This window comes from Equus caballus, chromosome 8 (genome assembly GCF_041296265.1).
Source record: "Equus caballus isolate H_3958 breed thoroughbred chromosome 8, TB-T2T, whole genome shotgun sequence".
NCBI classification, from domain to species: domain Eukaryota; kingdom Metazoa; phylum Chordata; class Mammalia; order Perissodactyla; family Equidae; genus Equus; species Equus caballus.
This window is the reverse complement of record NC_091691.1, coordinates 13862282-13876630: the sequence shown is the minus strand read 5'-3', so window position 1 is coordinate 13876630 and position 14349 is coordinate 13862282. Positions and strand designations below refer to the sequence as shown.

Sequence of the window (14349 nt, the reverse complement as noted above, 5' to 3'; positions counted from 1 at the left end):
TGTAACTGCTTGTTCTGCACCTCTTAAGGAACATCTGGGGTTTGGGAGCTGTTGTTCGGCGTCACCTCTCCCTAAGGATTAATTTGGCATCCTGACAGGGAGTTGGGTCACTGGCCTATTGTCGCAGGTAGGAGCACGAGTTCTTGCAGTCCGACCCCGGCTTCCATTTCTGTCTCCTCCACTCCAACTGTGTGGCTCCTACAGGTCACTTAACCTCTCTGGGCTTGAATTGCCTCATCTGTACAATGGGGACTATAAAACATATGCCATGAGAGCCCCATGAGGATTAATTGAGAGGACGTGTGAGAAGTGCTTCCACGCTCTGAATAAATGTTCGTTTCTATTATTGCTCCTAGTTTTTGTTTACTGTCTTCCCGGATGGAATGGAAAGCTCCGTGAGGCTTGGGGCTTTGTTCTGAATCTCCTTAGTGTACAGTTCTGCAAGTCTTGACAGAGGTACACAGTTGGGTGACCACCACCACAGTCAAGATCCAGAACAGTTCTGTCACCCCACAAAATTCCCCCAAGCCTCTTAGTCATCAGCTGTCCCCCGCTCACCCAGCCCTGGCAACCGATGATGAGTTTCCTGTTCCGATAGTTTTGTCTTTCTCAGAACTTCTTATAAATGCAATCATACAATATATAGGCTTTTGTGTCTGGCCTTTTCCATTTAGCATAATGCTCTTAAGATGTTATCCATGTTGCTTGGATCAGTTGTTTGTTCTTTTTATTACAGAGGAGGCATCCCTTGTATGAATGTCCCCCAGTTTATTTACCCACTCGCCCAGTGAGGGGCATTTGGGTTGTTTCCTGTTTGATGCAATTACGAGTAAAGTCACTATATCCCTTCAGGTACAAGCTTTAGTGTGGATATAGATATTAATTTCACTTGGGTAATTGCCTAGGAGTAAATAGACCTATACAGAAGCTACACATAGAGTCGCTGGCTGGAAAATGAGGAAGGAGAAAGCCTTTCAGAGCAAGGGCACTGAGCTGAGACCTGCAGCTTTCCGAGCAGGAGACAGCGGTTGCAACGAGTAAAGGCCACGCCAGGGACCAGCGAATGTGCTGAGAGCCAGATTCAGTTAACACCACAGTAGCGGGGGCTTCTGTCAGAGAGGGAAGCAGCCTTGCTGGCAGGGCCAGAAGCTGGGTTTTTTCCCCAAGCATATTTAGAAATGATCAGAGATTTTCACACTGAGGTATATGGGGTAACCAAGTTGAAAACGGATTCAGCTTGAACTAAAAAGCCTGACTTATGGCCTATCAAACATATGTCGATGAAAATAATCCATAACCAATCTATAAACGAAAATTTGGGTGAGTTTATTCTGAGCTTAAATCTTAGGATTATAACCTGGGAGAGTCTTTCCACAAAGGAACAGAGCACTCCAAAGAAGTGGGGGTACACAGGATGGTTATATACCCTCAAAGAGGGTGTTTCACATATGATTGAAATGTCCCTCCCACAATAGTCACAAGATTGCCCTATCGGCACAGCACTTGACAGACACAACAGGTAGTGGGTCTGCTATCTTGCTGGGCGTAGCGGGAGGCAAGTCTATCACAGGTGAGCTCAGCAATCAGCTTCTAGCCTAAGGAAAGATGCTTAATCCTTAAGGAGACGCCAACGTTGGGAGAGGCAGGGAAGTTGCACCTTTATCTCAAGGGCCTTTGCTCTTGCCATAGGGAATCTCTAAAGCAGGTATACAATGCATGCTCAACGGCCTCGGTCAGGCCCTTTTGGAAAGACAAGGTCAGGCCGAATTAGGTTTACACCAAATAGCTTCCTCATATATTCCAATATATCCTATTACTTGCCATTTTTATTTGTCACATACGTTGTACATCTGCTTACCCATTAAAATAAAGACTGCACTCTCTGCAGACAAGAATGCTACTTCCCCTCCGACGCCCTATTGGTAACGCCCACAGTAGTCCCTTTCCTGAGTGGAGGTCACGTGGACCTGCTAATTTGCAACTGAGTACCTCTTTGAAATTTTGATGAAAATGTATCCTGGGGGCGTTTAATATATGCTCTTTGTTCCAAGACGGTATATAACCACTCTGTACGCCCCACTTCCTCCAGGAAGGCAGGCCCCGGGCTAGTCCTCAGATCTGGCTCACAATAAACTCACCCCAATTTTGATTTATGGATTGGTTGCGAATTATTTGCGTCGACACAAACTATAGGAAGATTTTAACCTGGGGATTCTGGTGATGTAACTTACATTTCAAAAAGATCACTCTCTTAAGGAAAGAGGAGACCAGCTGGGGTTGTAGCCGGAAGGTGGAGAGCCGCGGTTGAATTCGGGCTTTATCTTGGAGGTAGAACCAAGAGGACCTGTTGATGGTTTGGATGTGGGGAGGGAGGGAAAGAGAAAAGTCCCGGGTGTATGGGGGGGTGACGGGACGTGGGGGAGGATATAGTGGTGCCTTTTGGAGGATGACTACTTTAGACTTTGACATCCACGACCTCAACTAAAGTCTCCCCCAAACCTTACAGGTTAGCCACATGTTGGACCGCTCTTGGCATTAATTACTCGTCAGGAAAATAGGTAGCGGAAATTGAGATAATAGATGTAAGAGCTCAATAAATACTATTTCAATGCTAATTTCCCACCTAGATAGCCTCCCAGGCAGGCACTTTTTACCGCGGAGAGACGCAAGGATTTGCCCCAAGGCAGACGGACGAGGAAAGAGCCTATGGTAATAAATGAAACAGTAAACACGGGAACCGAACAAAAGCACCCAGCCCGCCCGAACGACTGGTCCACGCCCCGCCTCCCCTAGGGGCGTCCTGGGCAGCCCCTCCCGCACATGCGCATTAGGCCCCTCGCCGCCCCCCGCCCAGACCCCGGTCGGAGCATGCGCGGGCCGCTTGGCGCCAACTGCAGACCGCCTCAGCAGCGCGAGTCTTGCGGGTCCCCGGTCGGCGCGCGTTCGCTCCCTCCTCGGCTCCAGGATGATCGGCCAGAAGACGCTCTACTCCTTCTTTTCCACGAACCCCACCAGGAGGCGACCTGCCCGCAGCCCCGAGCCGGCCGACCCGGGGACTGGCGTGGCGGCGGTGGCTGAGGAGAGCGGGGATGCCACGGTGAGGCGCGGAGGTTCCTCCCCTGGGGCCGGGGGAAAGGAGCGGGGAGAGGGCGGCGGGCCCCGCGCGACCGAGGGGTTGCGGGAACGCGCCGTGGACTCGGGACTCGGGCCTTGGCGGCCTCGGCTTCAGAACACCCTCTCCGCGTTCAAAACACCCGCCCCGGCGCCTGTCGGCGGCCATGCTGAGGGGCCAGCCAATGGGAGCGAGCCTCGGGGCCCGCGGCGTCAATCAGAGGCGAGGGGCCCGCCCTGCTCGGTGCGCGGTCCAATCAGAGGAGGGAGGGGGCGGGACTCCCGGGGAAGGGTTTTTGCCGCGAAAAGACCACGTTGGGACGCCAGTGGCGGGCTCCGCGGGGCGGGGCGGCGGGGTGCAGGGCCCGCCTCTCCGCGAGCGCCTTGCTCGCGGCCCTTCTGCCCGCCGCGTTTTAGTACCAAATACGAAATTCCGGGCAGCGGCCCGTTAGTCCCAACTGGGTTCAGCTCTGGATTCCCGGAGTCTGGTTTTGCTGCGACCTGCCTGGTGGGCCTGAAACCCCACAAATGGGCGTCTTCTGGAAAGGCCTGTTGGGGTGGGGGCGGAAGCTGCAGACGCCTGGGAGAGGCCCGCTGCAGCTGGTGACCCGCCTGTGCGGGTTCCACTTGCAGGCCAGCCCCGCCAAGAAGGCCCGAGCCGGGCAGGAGGACCCCGGCACGCCGCCCTCCTCGCCGCTGAGCCCGGAGCAGCTGGACCGCATCCAGAGGAACAAGGCCGCGGCCCTGCTCAGACTCGCGGCGCGCAACGTTCCCGTGGGTTTCGGCGAGAGTTGGAAGAAGCACCTCAGCGGAGAGTTCGGCAAACCGTATTTTATAAAGGTGAACGTGGGGCCTGCGGGCCTTTTGTCTTGTTAGTCTAGCAGGCCAAGCCCACGTGTATACAATATTCCTTTGTAATCTCCCGTTTTGTCTCCATCAACGTCCTTTGCACGCTAAAGCGGTAAACTAAAGGCATGGTGTTTTGATGCGTGCATTTACAGGAGTTAATGTCTTCAAAAGGCTGTAAGATGATATCACGGCTTATTTTAATTCGTTTAGGTAGTCTGCTCTCCAGGAAAGCGTGGCATGGTCAAACCACAAACCGAACTGAATGAAACCTGGCTCAGGGAGGGAAAAAGGAAATCAGAGCAGCCGGGCCAATCAACTTTGACCCAGCCCAAAGAAAGGGGGAGGGAACGGAGTGAGTGAACAACATGGGTGGGGAGCAGGTACTGTATTTGTTTTTCCAGAGAATTTGGGTGTCAAACATGGCAAAGAGCTAGATAATATGTCTTCAAATAGCTTGCATTAGAAGCTTTCTTGTTGAATTTTCATGCTTCCCAGTGAGATCTGATTTTAAATCTGGTTTATCTTTAAATCAGCTAATGGGGTTTGTTGCAGAAGAAAGAAGACATCACACTGTTTATCCACCCCCACACCAAGTCTTCACGTGGACCCAAATGTGTGACATAAGAGATGTAAGTACAAGTTGCGAGTGAATTTTGGGAAGAGAGGGGTGAGAATCCAATAGTATTTTTTAATTAGGGACACTGGAGTTAAGTCACTGCTCATAATTCAGTAATAAGTAAAATACTGAAATTGTGAGATTTGGTAGGCTATGTTTTAGCCTATATTTACTCTTCTTAACTTTTACAGTGTGCTGTTTATGCAGCAAAAAAGAAAAATACGTACATAAACCCTGTATCTATATGTTCTCTCTGAGGTTTTTTTGGTGAGGAAGATTGGCCCTGAGCTAACACCTGTGCCACCCTTCCTCTATTTTGTGTGTGGGACGCCACCACAGTGTGTCATGAAGTTAAATGAACTAAGTCCTATTAAACTCAGCACTAGTTTGCTTCTCGCTGGGATAGTGTGTCCTGTTTCGAATACTGGTGATCACTGTAAATAGGAAGAATAAGAAAAGAGCGTGAAACTTCAGAGGATCAGATGGCCCACAGGGCCTCTTTGCAGACGAGCATGTGGAGGGTCAGGGAGGTTACACGGTTTGTCCAAGGTCGTCCTTCATCGAGGACCAGAACCCTGAACCCAGAAGCTTCCCTGCAGGGACAGGGTGCCTCACAATGGGAAATAGGCTGGGGACAGCGTGAGCACCAGCAGTAAGAACGGAGAGGTCCACAAAGGTTCCTGATCATGGGAGCTCCTGAAGCTGGATTTTAAAGGGCATATTGTACGTTGGCTTTGGAAGAAGATTCTGAGAAGGAAACCCATGAGCAGAAGCATGAAAATGAATAGGCAGGCAGGCACTAGGTGGGAAGGACTCGCTGTGTTTCAATACCACTGTGACAATGACCTAATTTTCATTGCATCTTGCCACCTGCTCCCGCTGCCTTTTGACCTGACTTTATTCTTTTCTGGTTTCATCCCTTAGAGGATATAGGGGTACAGGCACCTTCATATGTTGCTGCTGAGGAATTTGAATTGCTTCAACTCATTGAAAAGCAATTTGGCATATGTCTATGGAAATTTTAAATACACTTATCCTTTGACCAGCAACTCCACTATTTTGAATCTATCCCATAGAAATAAGAGCAACAGTATGTAAGGAGGTCTGTACTGGGATGTTTGCTGCATTGTTTTTTGTCATGGAGAATATAGAGAAACACGCTGACGGCCTGTCAGTGATAGAGCCCTCCGTTGACTTGAAGGAGGCCGAACATGTATGATGTGAGAAACGCAAAAATGTAGGGCAGTGAGTACAAGAACCCCACTTCTATAGGTGATTAAAAATAGGTTGAATCAGGACAGGGTAGGGCTGAGCGGAGGGTGACGAACCATTTCGTATGTTTCTGGATGGTTCTAATTGTAACAAGGACATATCTGCTTTTGTAATTTGACAAATGAAACCCGTGAAGCAAAGTTGAGCCCAAAGTGCCTCAAACACGGATGTCAGAGAAGGGGCGAGGCAGTGCAGCAGGGCGATTGCGTGCAGGATGATTGGGTAATGGAGAGTGCTGCTGCCAGGTCGCCTCCTCCCTCGGGTTCTTGGCTGGGGCAGGAAGGGGGCTGCCCTTCTCATTGTGTCCCTTTGTCTAGGTTCCCGTCGGCCAGGTGTTGGTTTAAACTGCCTACACTCTAGTACTTAACTTCTTGCCTCCTATTATCGACAGGTGAAGGTCGTCATCCTGGGGCAGGATCCGTATCACGGACCCAATCAAGCTCACGGGCTCTGCTTCAGTGTTCAAAGACCGGTTCCACCTCCCCCTAGGTACGATTGCTTTGCAGATGGCTCAGGGCCAATCACGATTACTTTGAGATAGGTACTTTGCAAATTACAGGGACACCTGTTTGGGGGGCTTTCACTAGCCTTTGGAGCAAAATTTCTCAAGCTTAGCACTGTTGACGTTTGGCGCTGGGTCTCAGGGGGAAAACTTTGTCCTGTGCACTGTAGGATGTTTAGCAGCACCCCGGGCCTCTGCCCACTAGATGCCAGTAGCACTGCCCCCCTGGTTCTGATGATGAAAGCTGTCTTCAGATGATGCCAGAAGTCCCCTGGGGACAAAATCACCCCTGCTTACTAAAAACCGCTGCTTTGGAGGATTTTACATAATATGTACGAATATAATAAACACATAAAGATGTAACATTGTAACCAAGCATCAATTGGGAGGGGCTTCGTAACTCCTGGAGTCATTTACTCAGGTTTTCCAAAGTGCAACTCCCTAAATCCAAGCGCAGACCAAGGTAAAGGTCTCTGGCAGACTGAGCTGTCAGGAAATGGAGTTCGCGTCCAGAATCAGTGCAGGTGTTCCCTTGTCCTCTCCAGGGGCTGGCTTTACGGGCTAATGCACATGACGCTGAGGGGACAGAACTTTCAGGACTGTGCTTAAGATGCTGTTTTGTGTTTTTCTTCCGGCTTGCTTCTAGCTTGGAAAACATTTATAAGGAGCTGTCCACAGACATAGACGGTTTTGTTCATCCTGGTCATGGAGATTTATCTGGGTGGGCCAAACAAGGTAAACCAGCCGCTGTGGAAGTGTCCTGGAGGGTTTCAGCAGTCTTCTCCTTTCTGTCCGTCTTGCTCATGTTTGTGAAAGATTAGCCGTAAGGAACTAGAGCGCTCCAACAAAACTGCCAAATTTATATACATCAGAAAATGGGTATAAGTTTTACCCTGCAGCCGAGCGATTCTTTCATGTTTAACAGTCTGTTCCTCCTGGGTATTTTGAGTTTATCCACTTGACTGAACTTTGACCATCAGAAGGTGGCCTGACTTCTAATTTCAACACAAAGGCTGTGTTGTAAGTGTTTAATACCTATCTACAGAACTCCATTTTCTTCTTTCTTTTTTAACACGCTAACCAGGATAAGGAAAGACTGTTGACTCTTTGGTTTCTTGCAGTTACATTTTTGTTTCAGTGAAACGTCTTGGCCTCCTTTTGTTATTTTCTGGGGTTATTTAAGGTCGCTTAGGATGTATTTTTGAAACAATTCGTTCTGGTGACACAAACAAGGCGTGTTGACTGTTGGAAACCTGGAACAGGTTGAAAGTGCAGAGCTGAAAGTAGAATGCCCTCCACTCTCGCCCAGAGGTAGACACCAGTCACATGGGGATGATTTCTCTATGACCTGACTTGCGCCAGCTGCCAGATTCCATCCAGAATTGGCTTCATCGTGTGTGAGCCCCTATCGTGGGCTGTGGGGTTGGTCGTCTTAGCCACCTTTCACATAGTTCCCTGGTGTGTCTTCGTAGGTGTTCTCCTACTCAATGCTGTCCTCACAGTCCGGGCGCATCAGGCCAATTCTCACAAGGAGAGAGGCTGGGAGGAGTTCACCGACGCGGTCGTGTCCTGGCTAAATCACAACTCAAATGGCCTCGTGTTCCTCCTCTGGGGCTCTTATGCTCAGAAGAAGGGCATTGCCATCGACAGGGTATGTGTGTGTGCGCTTTTTTTTCTTTTAAGCAGTTTAAGCCTGTTTAGAGAATTCTAGGAGTCCCTGCTCTGTGGTCTTGGAAAATCCATGACGTGGAATGAAGCTTATTTTCCCTTAAGACTATTATACTCAGGGTTAGGTTTCCCACTGGAAATTGAGCAGAACTCAGACAAGTGATACGAATGCCTGGTTGTGTATGAAGAAAGCCACTGGCCAACTCTGGTGTATGCAGTTAGTAATATTGGCCTAAACTTGCCATATACATAGAAAGATACGCAGGTCCCGGGAACCATTCATTTAAGAAACAGTGGAATAAGTGCTGAATAAGACGAGTTTCATGATTCCAAGAAATCTGAGAGTATACAGAACACACGAAGAATTCCCCTTAAACACAAATGTCACTTCGCCCATGAAAAGGCTCCCGGTGATAACCATTAACCCTGAGGTGTGATGGCCAGTGCGCGGCACCACCAACCAGCTCTCGCATCGCTGCCCTCTCTGCATCCTGCCCCAACTCGTTCCTTCTCGATCTTCTCCGTTTACTTACTGAAGCACCTCCACACCCGCTTGCTGAGGTGAAAAGCCAGAAGTCTCCTGGAATCCTCCTTTCCCTCATGCCTTAAATCCAGTGCCTCCGAGAGTCCTCAAACATCCCAGGCCCACTGCTTCTCACAGGGGCGCTGCTGCCACCCTGGGCTGAGCCCTTGTTTCTCTCCAGGGTCCCTGACAGCCGGGAGATGAAGGGGGTTTGATGAACAGCAGAGTGGAGGAGGACAGACGGGGTGTGGGGGGGGGGAGAAGAGTCAAGAAGGACTGCTTAGCTTGGGCAGCGGGGAGAGACTGAATTGGGGCATGAGAGTGGGGAAGAAATACAGGGTAAATCCTACAGTAAGTGAAGCAGAGGGGCTAAGTGAGGTGACCGACAGTAGGGTCAGAGATGTGCAGATACGGTCAGCTCCCTGCCCTGTGTCAGCACCAAGTCTGGCACTTTCCGTGCAGAATCACTTCATCCTCTCACAAGGGCTATGGGGAGAGGGATGCACGGACCCTATTTTGCATTGGGACTCAGAGAGATGAAGTCACTGCCTAGGACTGCAGTGAATTCGGAGCCAAGATGTAGCCTGCGCGGCAGCTTCAGGCTCTTCCTGAGCAGCCCGCTCAGCCGGGTGGGCTGTGGCACGAGCCCAGGGTGGGCCGCGGGTGAGTGGGGATGCTAAGCCAGTGACCGAGTTCCCGTCAGCAGACTGCACGCATGTGTCGGTCATCACCTCTGTTCTTCTTAGATGGAGATTGGTCTTTAGTTCAGAATTCAGGGTTTTTGTAGGTGGTAGATTCACAATAAAAAAGGAAAAAGGAGATGAAGGTATGTGGTGAGAAGTCTCCCATCCTCGTCCCCAGCTGATCAGTTTCTTCCTGACTTGCTGGAGCACTGGATTCGCGTTTCTCGCGGCCCCTTCCAGTGTCGTCTTATGCACATGCCAGCAGCTAGCAGTGGACTGTGTAAGTCAGATTAAAAGGCCTCGTTTTCATAAAGGTTTGAGTGAAAGAAGATGATGCTGTTGGGTTTTTTCTTTTAAGGGACGGGAACAGTAGGAATGAATCTGGTGTGAATGACCAGCTGCTAAGATCTTATGGTCTGGGTGAGCCAGGAGTGTGCATAGGGGTGATTTCCAGGCTCTGCCTTGGGGAGGACAGTGGTCAGTCTCCCTCCTACTCAGTGTATTTGTCCTCTTTATTATTGTTAAATACAGTTCGGGTTGAAAGTAAACAGTTGTTAAGGGATTTTGATCCTGAAAACCAAGTTGTGGATCTCCAGCCCAGTGTGTCTCCGGGCCCTGGATCTGTATGCTCACCTGCCTCCGTGCTAGTGCCGCATGAGCACGCCAGGTTCAACAGGTTCCAGAGAAATTGTCCTTTCCTCTTGCGTCTCTCACCAGATTTGCTCCTCTGTAGTAGCCAAGGCTCAAAAGGGCCACCATACACCCAGTTGCCCAACGAGAAATCAGGTAGCATTCTTGACACCTCCCGCGCTCCCTCTGTCTCTCCCCCTTCACCCTCTCCCCTGCACCCTTTCTCCTCTTTCCCCCCTCGTCCCTCCAGTCAGTCATAGCCTCTCTTCTCTCTCTCCTGTCTCTGTCAAACCCACCCCTGCCTGACCACCATTGCCTTGGTTCAGCCCCTATCTGATCTTGCCTGGAGTGTTCCAGGCTTTCGCTGTGGAAGGACGGCCTTGACTGGGGCTGACGCCCTTGGGTCCTGGGATGGCCCCGCTGCCTCTCAGCCACAGCGCCCCTCTCTCTGCTCTGAACTCCAGGCTCACTGAAGCGCCTGGACTTCTTGCTCTGGCCCCCGTCCCCGCCTGCCTTTGAGCATCCTGCTGCCTCTGTCCAGGATGAAGGACTTTTCCTTCCCCAGAGGCTGGCTAACTGGCCCTCAGCACTCAGTGCCCCTCACGTTTCAGGGCCTGTACGCGTGCCGGTTGTCGTGCTACGACCTTGACCTGCGTTACTTCTCAAGCTCTGTCCGCACGGTCGTTGGTTTGTTCTTGCACGGTACCTGCGTAAACTGCATGCTGCTGCTGTTCCCAACTTACAGTGAAAAGTGGAGTGCAGCTGAGGGAGGTTCAGAGACTTCCCCTTGGCCACACAGCCAAGGGGCAGAGCCGGGACTTGACCCAGGCCTTCTCCAGCTGGCCTCCTGGCTCTTGACCATGCTGGGCAGCCTGCCTGTAATTATGCACCTCCTGGACCAAGTTCCTTGAAGGCGGGGATGTTTTAATACAATGATTTGTTAGGTGGTGTTTACTTAAAGACAGAAAAGGATAAAGAAGGAAACAGAAGTGGTCCATATGGCCCTGCCGAGTTAACTACAGTCAACATTTTAAAAGAGCAAAGTATTCCATTTTTGTGGGGAGACAATTCAGACAGTATAGAACGGTACACGATGGAAAGGATGCCTTCCGCTGTTTCTTTCCCCTAAAGGAACCGCTAAATAACGTCTGGCTATTCCCCCCTGCCCCCCCGATTTTTTTTTTTTTTTTAAAGATTGACAGCTGAGCTGACATTGGTTACGAATCTTTCATTTTTCATCTTCTCCCTAAAGCCCCCCAGTACATAGTTGTATGTTCTAGTTGCAGGTCCTGGCTCTGCTATGTGGGCTGCCACCTCAGCATGGCCTAGTGAGCACTGCTGGGTCTGCCCAGGATCTGAATCGGCGAAACCCTGGGCCACCAAGGCAGACCATGCGAACTTAACCACTCGGCCTGAAGGCTGGCCCCCCCCAAATTTTTTGATGCAGTTAGTTGTCACTCTCCTTGCTTTTTCACCTGACATACTTTGGAGGTCTTCCCCTATCAGCATATGGAGCTCCGCCTTGTTCTTCTAGTGGCCACGTGGTGTTCCATTGTAAGAAATTTAGAAACATTTTTAGTTGGTTGCATGACACTGGATTTACATTGGGTGTTCCAGCTGTCAGCAGTGCTGCGGGAAGCTCCTCATTCCTGCATCTCTGTAGTTCTGTGCATCGTGCTGTCCTGTAGCACATATGATCTTAGCAGTGGAGTTGCTGGCTCACAGGATCCAGGCACTTAGACTCCCATAGGTGGTGCCTGACTGAAGGCTGAGACCGTCTGCTTTGCAGCCTCAGAGCCTAGCAAAGGCAGTGGCTTCTCGAATGAAGGAGTGAATGTGCTGATGCTCCAGTGTGGGTGCCAAGGGTGAGGACGTCCACTTCGGCACGTGGGGCGATTAAAGTCCCAAATGTGCCACTGTGTGTTCTTTCTCTTATTATCTTTCAGAAGCGGCACCACGTGCTGCAGACTGCTCACCCCTCCCCATTCTCCGTGAACAGAGGCTTCTTTGGGTGTAGACATTTCTCTAAGACCAACGAGCTGCTGCAGAAGTCTGGCAAGGAGCCCATCGACTGGAAGGAGCTGTGACCCTGCACCAGGGGCCTCCGGGCAGTTTTCTCTTTGCTACTGTTGAAGTACCTGTCGGTTGCAAAGTTGAATTGAGAAGATAATTTCCCTAGTTCTTAGTCTGCATAAGGGGACAGTTTGAGTAAAGCGGCCGTGAGCCCAGCTGCCGAGCTTATCCAGCAGAAGTGGCCGAGGCTGTCCCATGGCCACATGTCTGCCTTTGCAACATGGCTTTGGCCTGACACGAGCCGTCAGCCAGAGCTCCTGGGAGAGAGATGAGGCCGTGTGCTCTCGCCTCGCTCCCTCTGCTGCCTGGTTCAGGAAGGCCGTGAGATAAGCGCCTCTTTGGACGGCCAGCTGCTGCTTGTTTTACCTGGTGGGTTAGACTTTAGCTTATAAGGTGTTGGGTGTGTTTATTTAGAAGGGCCCCTTTGCCCAGCTGGCCTTCCAGTCCTGCCAGGTACACTGCCCCTGATCCTCACAGAGCCTCAGGCCCCTCCTTGAAGGAAGCATGAGGACTACCTGCAAGTTTCCAGAAATTAGGCCTCACTTTCCTGAGTGTGGGAAGGAGAAAGTGGCTAAGGACTAATTCTTGGTGTGAGCCTTCACGGCCAGGCAGAGGCCGAGACTGGGGAGCTGGGTCTGGTTTATAGCTTCGACCTGTGGCTCTTCCAGGAGTAAGCAGTGTGAGCTGAACAGCGAGGAGGACAAAGGGGGGTTTTGATTTTTTTTTTTTTTCTTTTTTAAGAGGAAGTGCTTTTCTCCTAGATGTGTCGTGAGTTGGGGTTCTTAAGGCAGCACAGACTGCCAAAAGCTTTTTTTATAACTAAAATCACTTTGGGATCTCTCTTCTGCAACACTGCCGGATTTTGCTTTGTAAAAATACATCGCAGATTTGTATATATATTTTACTGTTCGTTTAACAATCTTTATTAGGTCGTCACCTCCATCCTAGATCCTGTTAGAGATGCGGCTTTGCTTTGAGTTGGGTTAAAAGAGTTAACCCTGCTGAGTTTCCTAATAAAAGATGGTTGAAGTTTCACTTTGTGCCAGTGCTCTAAGTCAGCCTCGTCTGGGCCCTGGGCGTCTGTGGACTCTTGGGCGCCCTTGGGCTGGGGAACAGCTTGGTCACCACGGAACTGTTGTAGGCATGAAGGGCTGTCTGTCTCTTCAGCCCTCACCTCTTCCTGCCTCTGCCCTCCGTCAGGCCTCGGTAAGCCCTGGGCCAGGTCCCAGGGAGGGGCGAGAACAGGACAGCGGCCAGCGGGCTCCGAGCTGGGTCCCACCCCAGTGAGGAGCTGCTCCCCTGCCTCAAGCTCTGTGGGGGCTAGACAGGGTCGAGGTCAGCTGAGACCCTAAAGGGGCCGTTTCCGGCTGGAAGAAAGGGTTTCTCTGGGCATCTTGGCTAGCCCTTCATGGCTGCGTGTCCTGCCAAGCCCTGGACAGTGCAAGGGAAGTTTTGCCCATCCTCCCTCTGCGTGTGTCTCCAGACTTTTCCCCAGGCATCTGGACTTGAGGTGTGAGGCCAGGGCACGGGGAAGACGCCCCATTGGCCCGCTGACCTGCCAGCACTTGGCTGTAGTGGCAGGCGGACATCCCCATGAAAGGGTGGACTCCCAGATGTCAGAGGAAGGAAGCCGAAGGCTTGGGGGGGCTTGCTCACAGTGCCTTGTGTTCAAGTGGGCCAGAAAGACGGTGTCCAGAGAGCGCATCAAGACCAGCAAACACCTTTCTCAGGAGGGTGGGACTCAGACCCTTTCGTCTTGCTTGAGAATGTTGCTTCCCCTGCGTCCCGAGTTTTCTGATGTCTGAAGGGCAGGGTTCATGATGCCCTCTGTCATCAGCGCCCTGGCCTCCACGGGGGGAGATGCAGCACAGACATTCTCGGCGCCCCACCTTCCCCCGGTAGCCGTGGGGTCCTCCCCGGAGCCTCACCAGGGGCTCCTCATCCCTGGGAGAGAGGGGATGCTGTTTCTCTTTCTTAGGTGTTGCCACTTCTAGGAGACAGTCAGCTCTGAGTTACTGTAAGTGTTCAAAAAGCAAACGATGGTTTAAAATACATTGAACCCTAGAGGTGTCGTGACACTTTAAACAGAACACAGCAGCGTCTTCGTCATCAGTGACCCTCCCGCAAGAAGAAATATAAGTTTCATCATTGATCTTTAAGAAACAAGACTGAGGCTGATGACCCTTCAGTCCTGTCGTTGCACTTGTCTTACCGTGTTTTCGAGTTGGCTGTGCTTCCAGCGCTGGGTGGGCCAAAGTGAGGAAAAGGCAACGACTGGCCTTTGGGGGCTGGGCTCGGCACAGTTTATCTGTCAAGGGTCACATAGGAACTATTTTAGGCTGCAGCCATGCTGTCTCTGGCAACTACTCGACTCTTGTCAGACAGCTGCCACGTGCCCAATGTCAGAGGACGGTGGCTGTGG

At 51.1% G+C, this 14349-nt stretch overlaps 1 protein-coding gene across 1 annotated transcript; it reads left to right on the top strand.

The window, feature by feature from the left end:
* Nucleotides 1–2830: 2830 nt before the first annotated feature.
* On the top strand, nt 2831–12962 carry UNG (uracil DNA glycosylase). Its single transcript, XM_005614776.4, has 7 exons — nt 2831–3097; nt 3745–3951; nt 4494–4589; nt 6240–6337; nt 6997–7085; nt 7823–8001; nt 11801–12962. Exons 1-7 carry the CDS (start codon nt 2966–2968, stop codon nt 11939–11941), a joined length of 942 nt encoding a protein of 313 aa, XP_005614833.3. The 5' UTR covers nt 2831–2965; the 3' UTR covers nt 11942–12962.
* The last annotated feature ends 1387 nt before the right edge of the window (nt 12963–14349 follow it).

Excerpts from the sequence above, each read along its gene's own strand:
- UNG (XM_005614776.4), top strand. The coding sequence starts at position 2,966 with ATGATCGGCCAGAAGACGCTCTACTCCTTCTTTTCCACGAACCCCACC. Across the intron at positions 3,952-4,493 it reads GCAAACCGTATTTTATAAAG|CTAATGGGGTTTGTTGCAGA; the intron begins GTGAACGTGGGG and ends TCTTTAAATCAG. Across the intron at positions 7,086-7,822 it reads ATCTGGGTGGGCCAAACAAG|GTGTTCTCCTACTCAATGCT; the intron begins GTAAACCAGCCG and ends GTGTCTTCGTAG.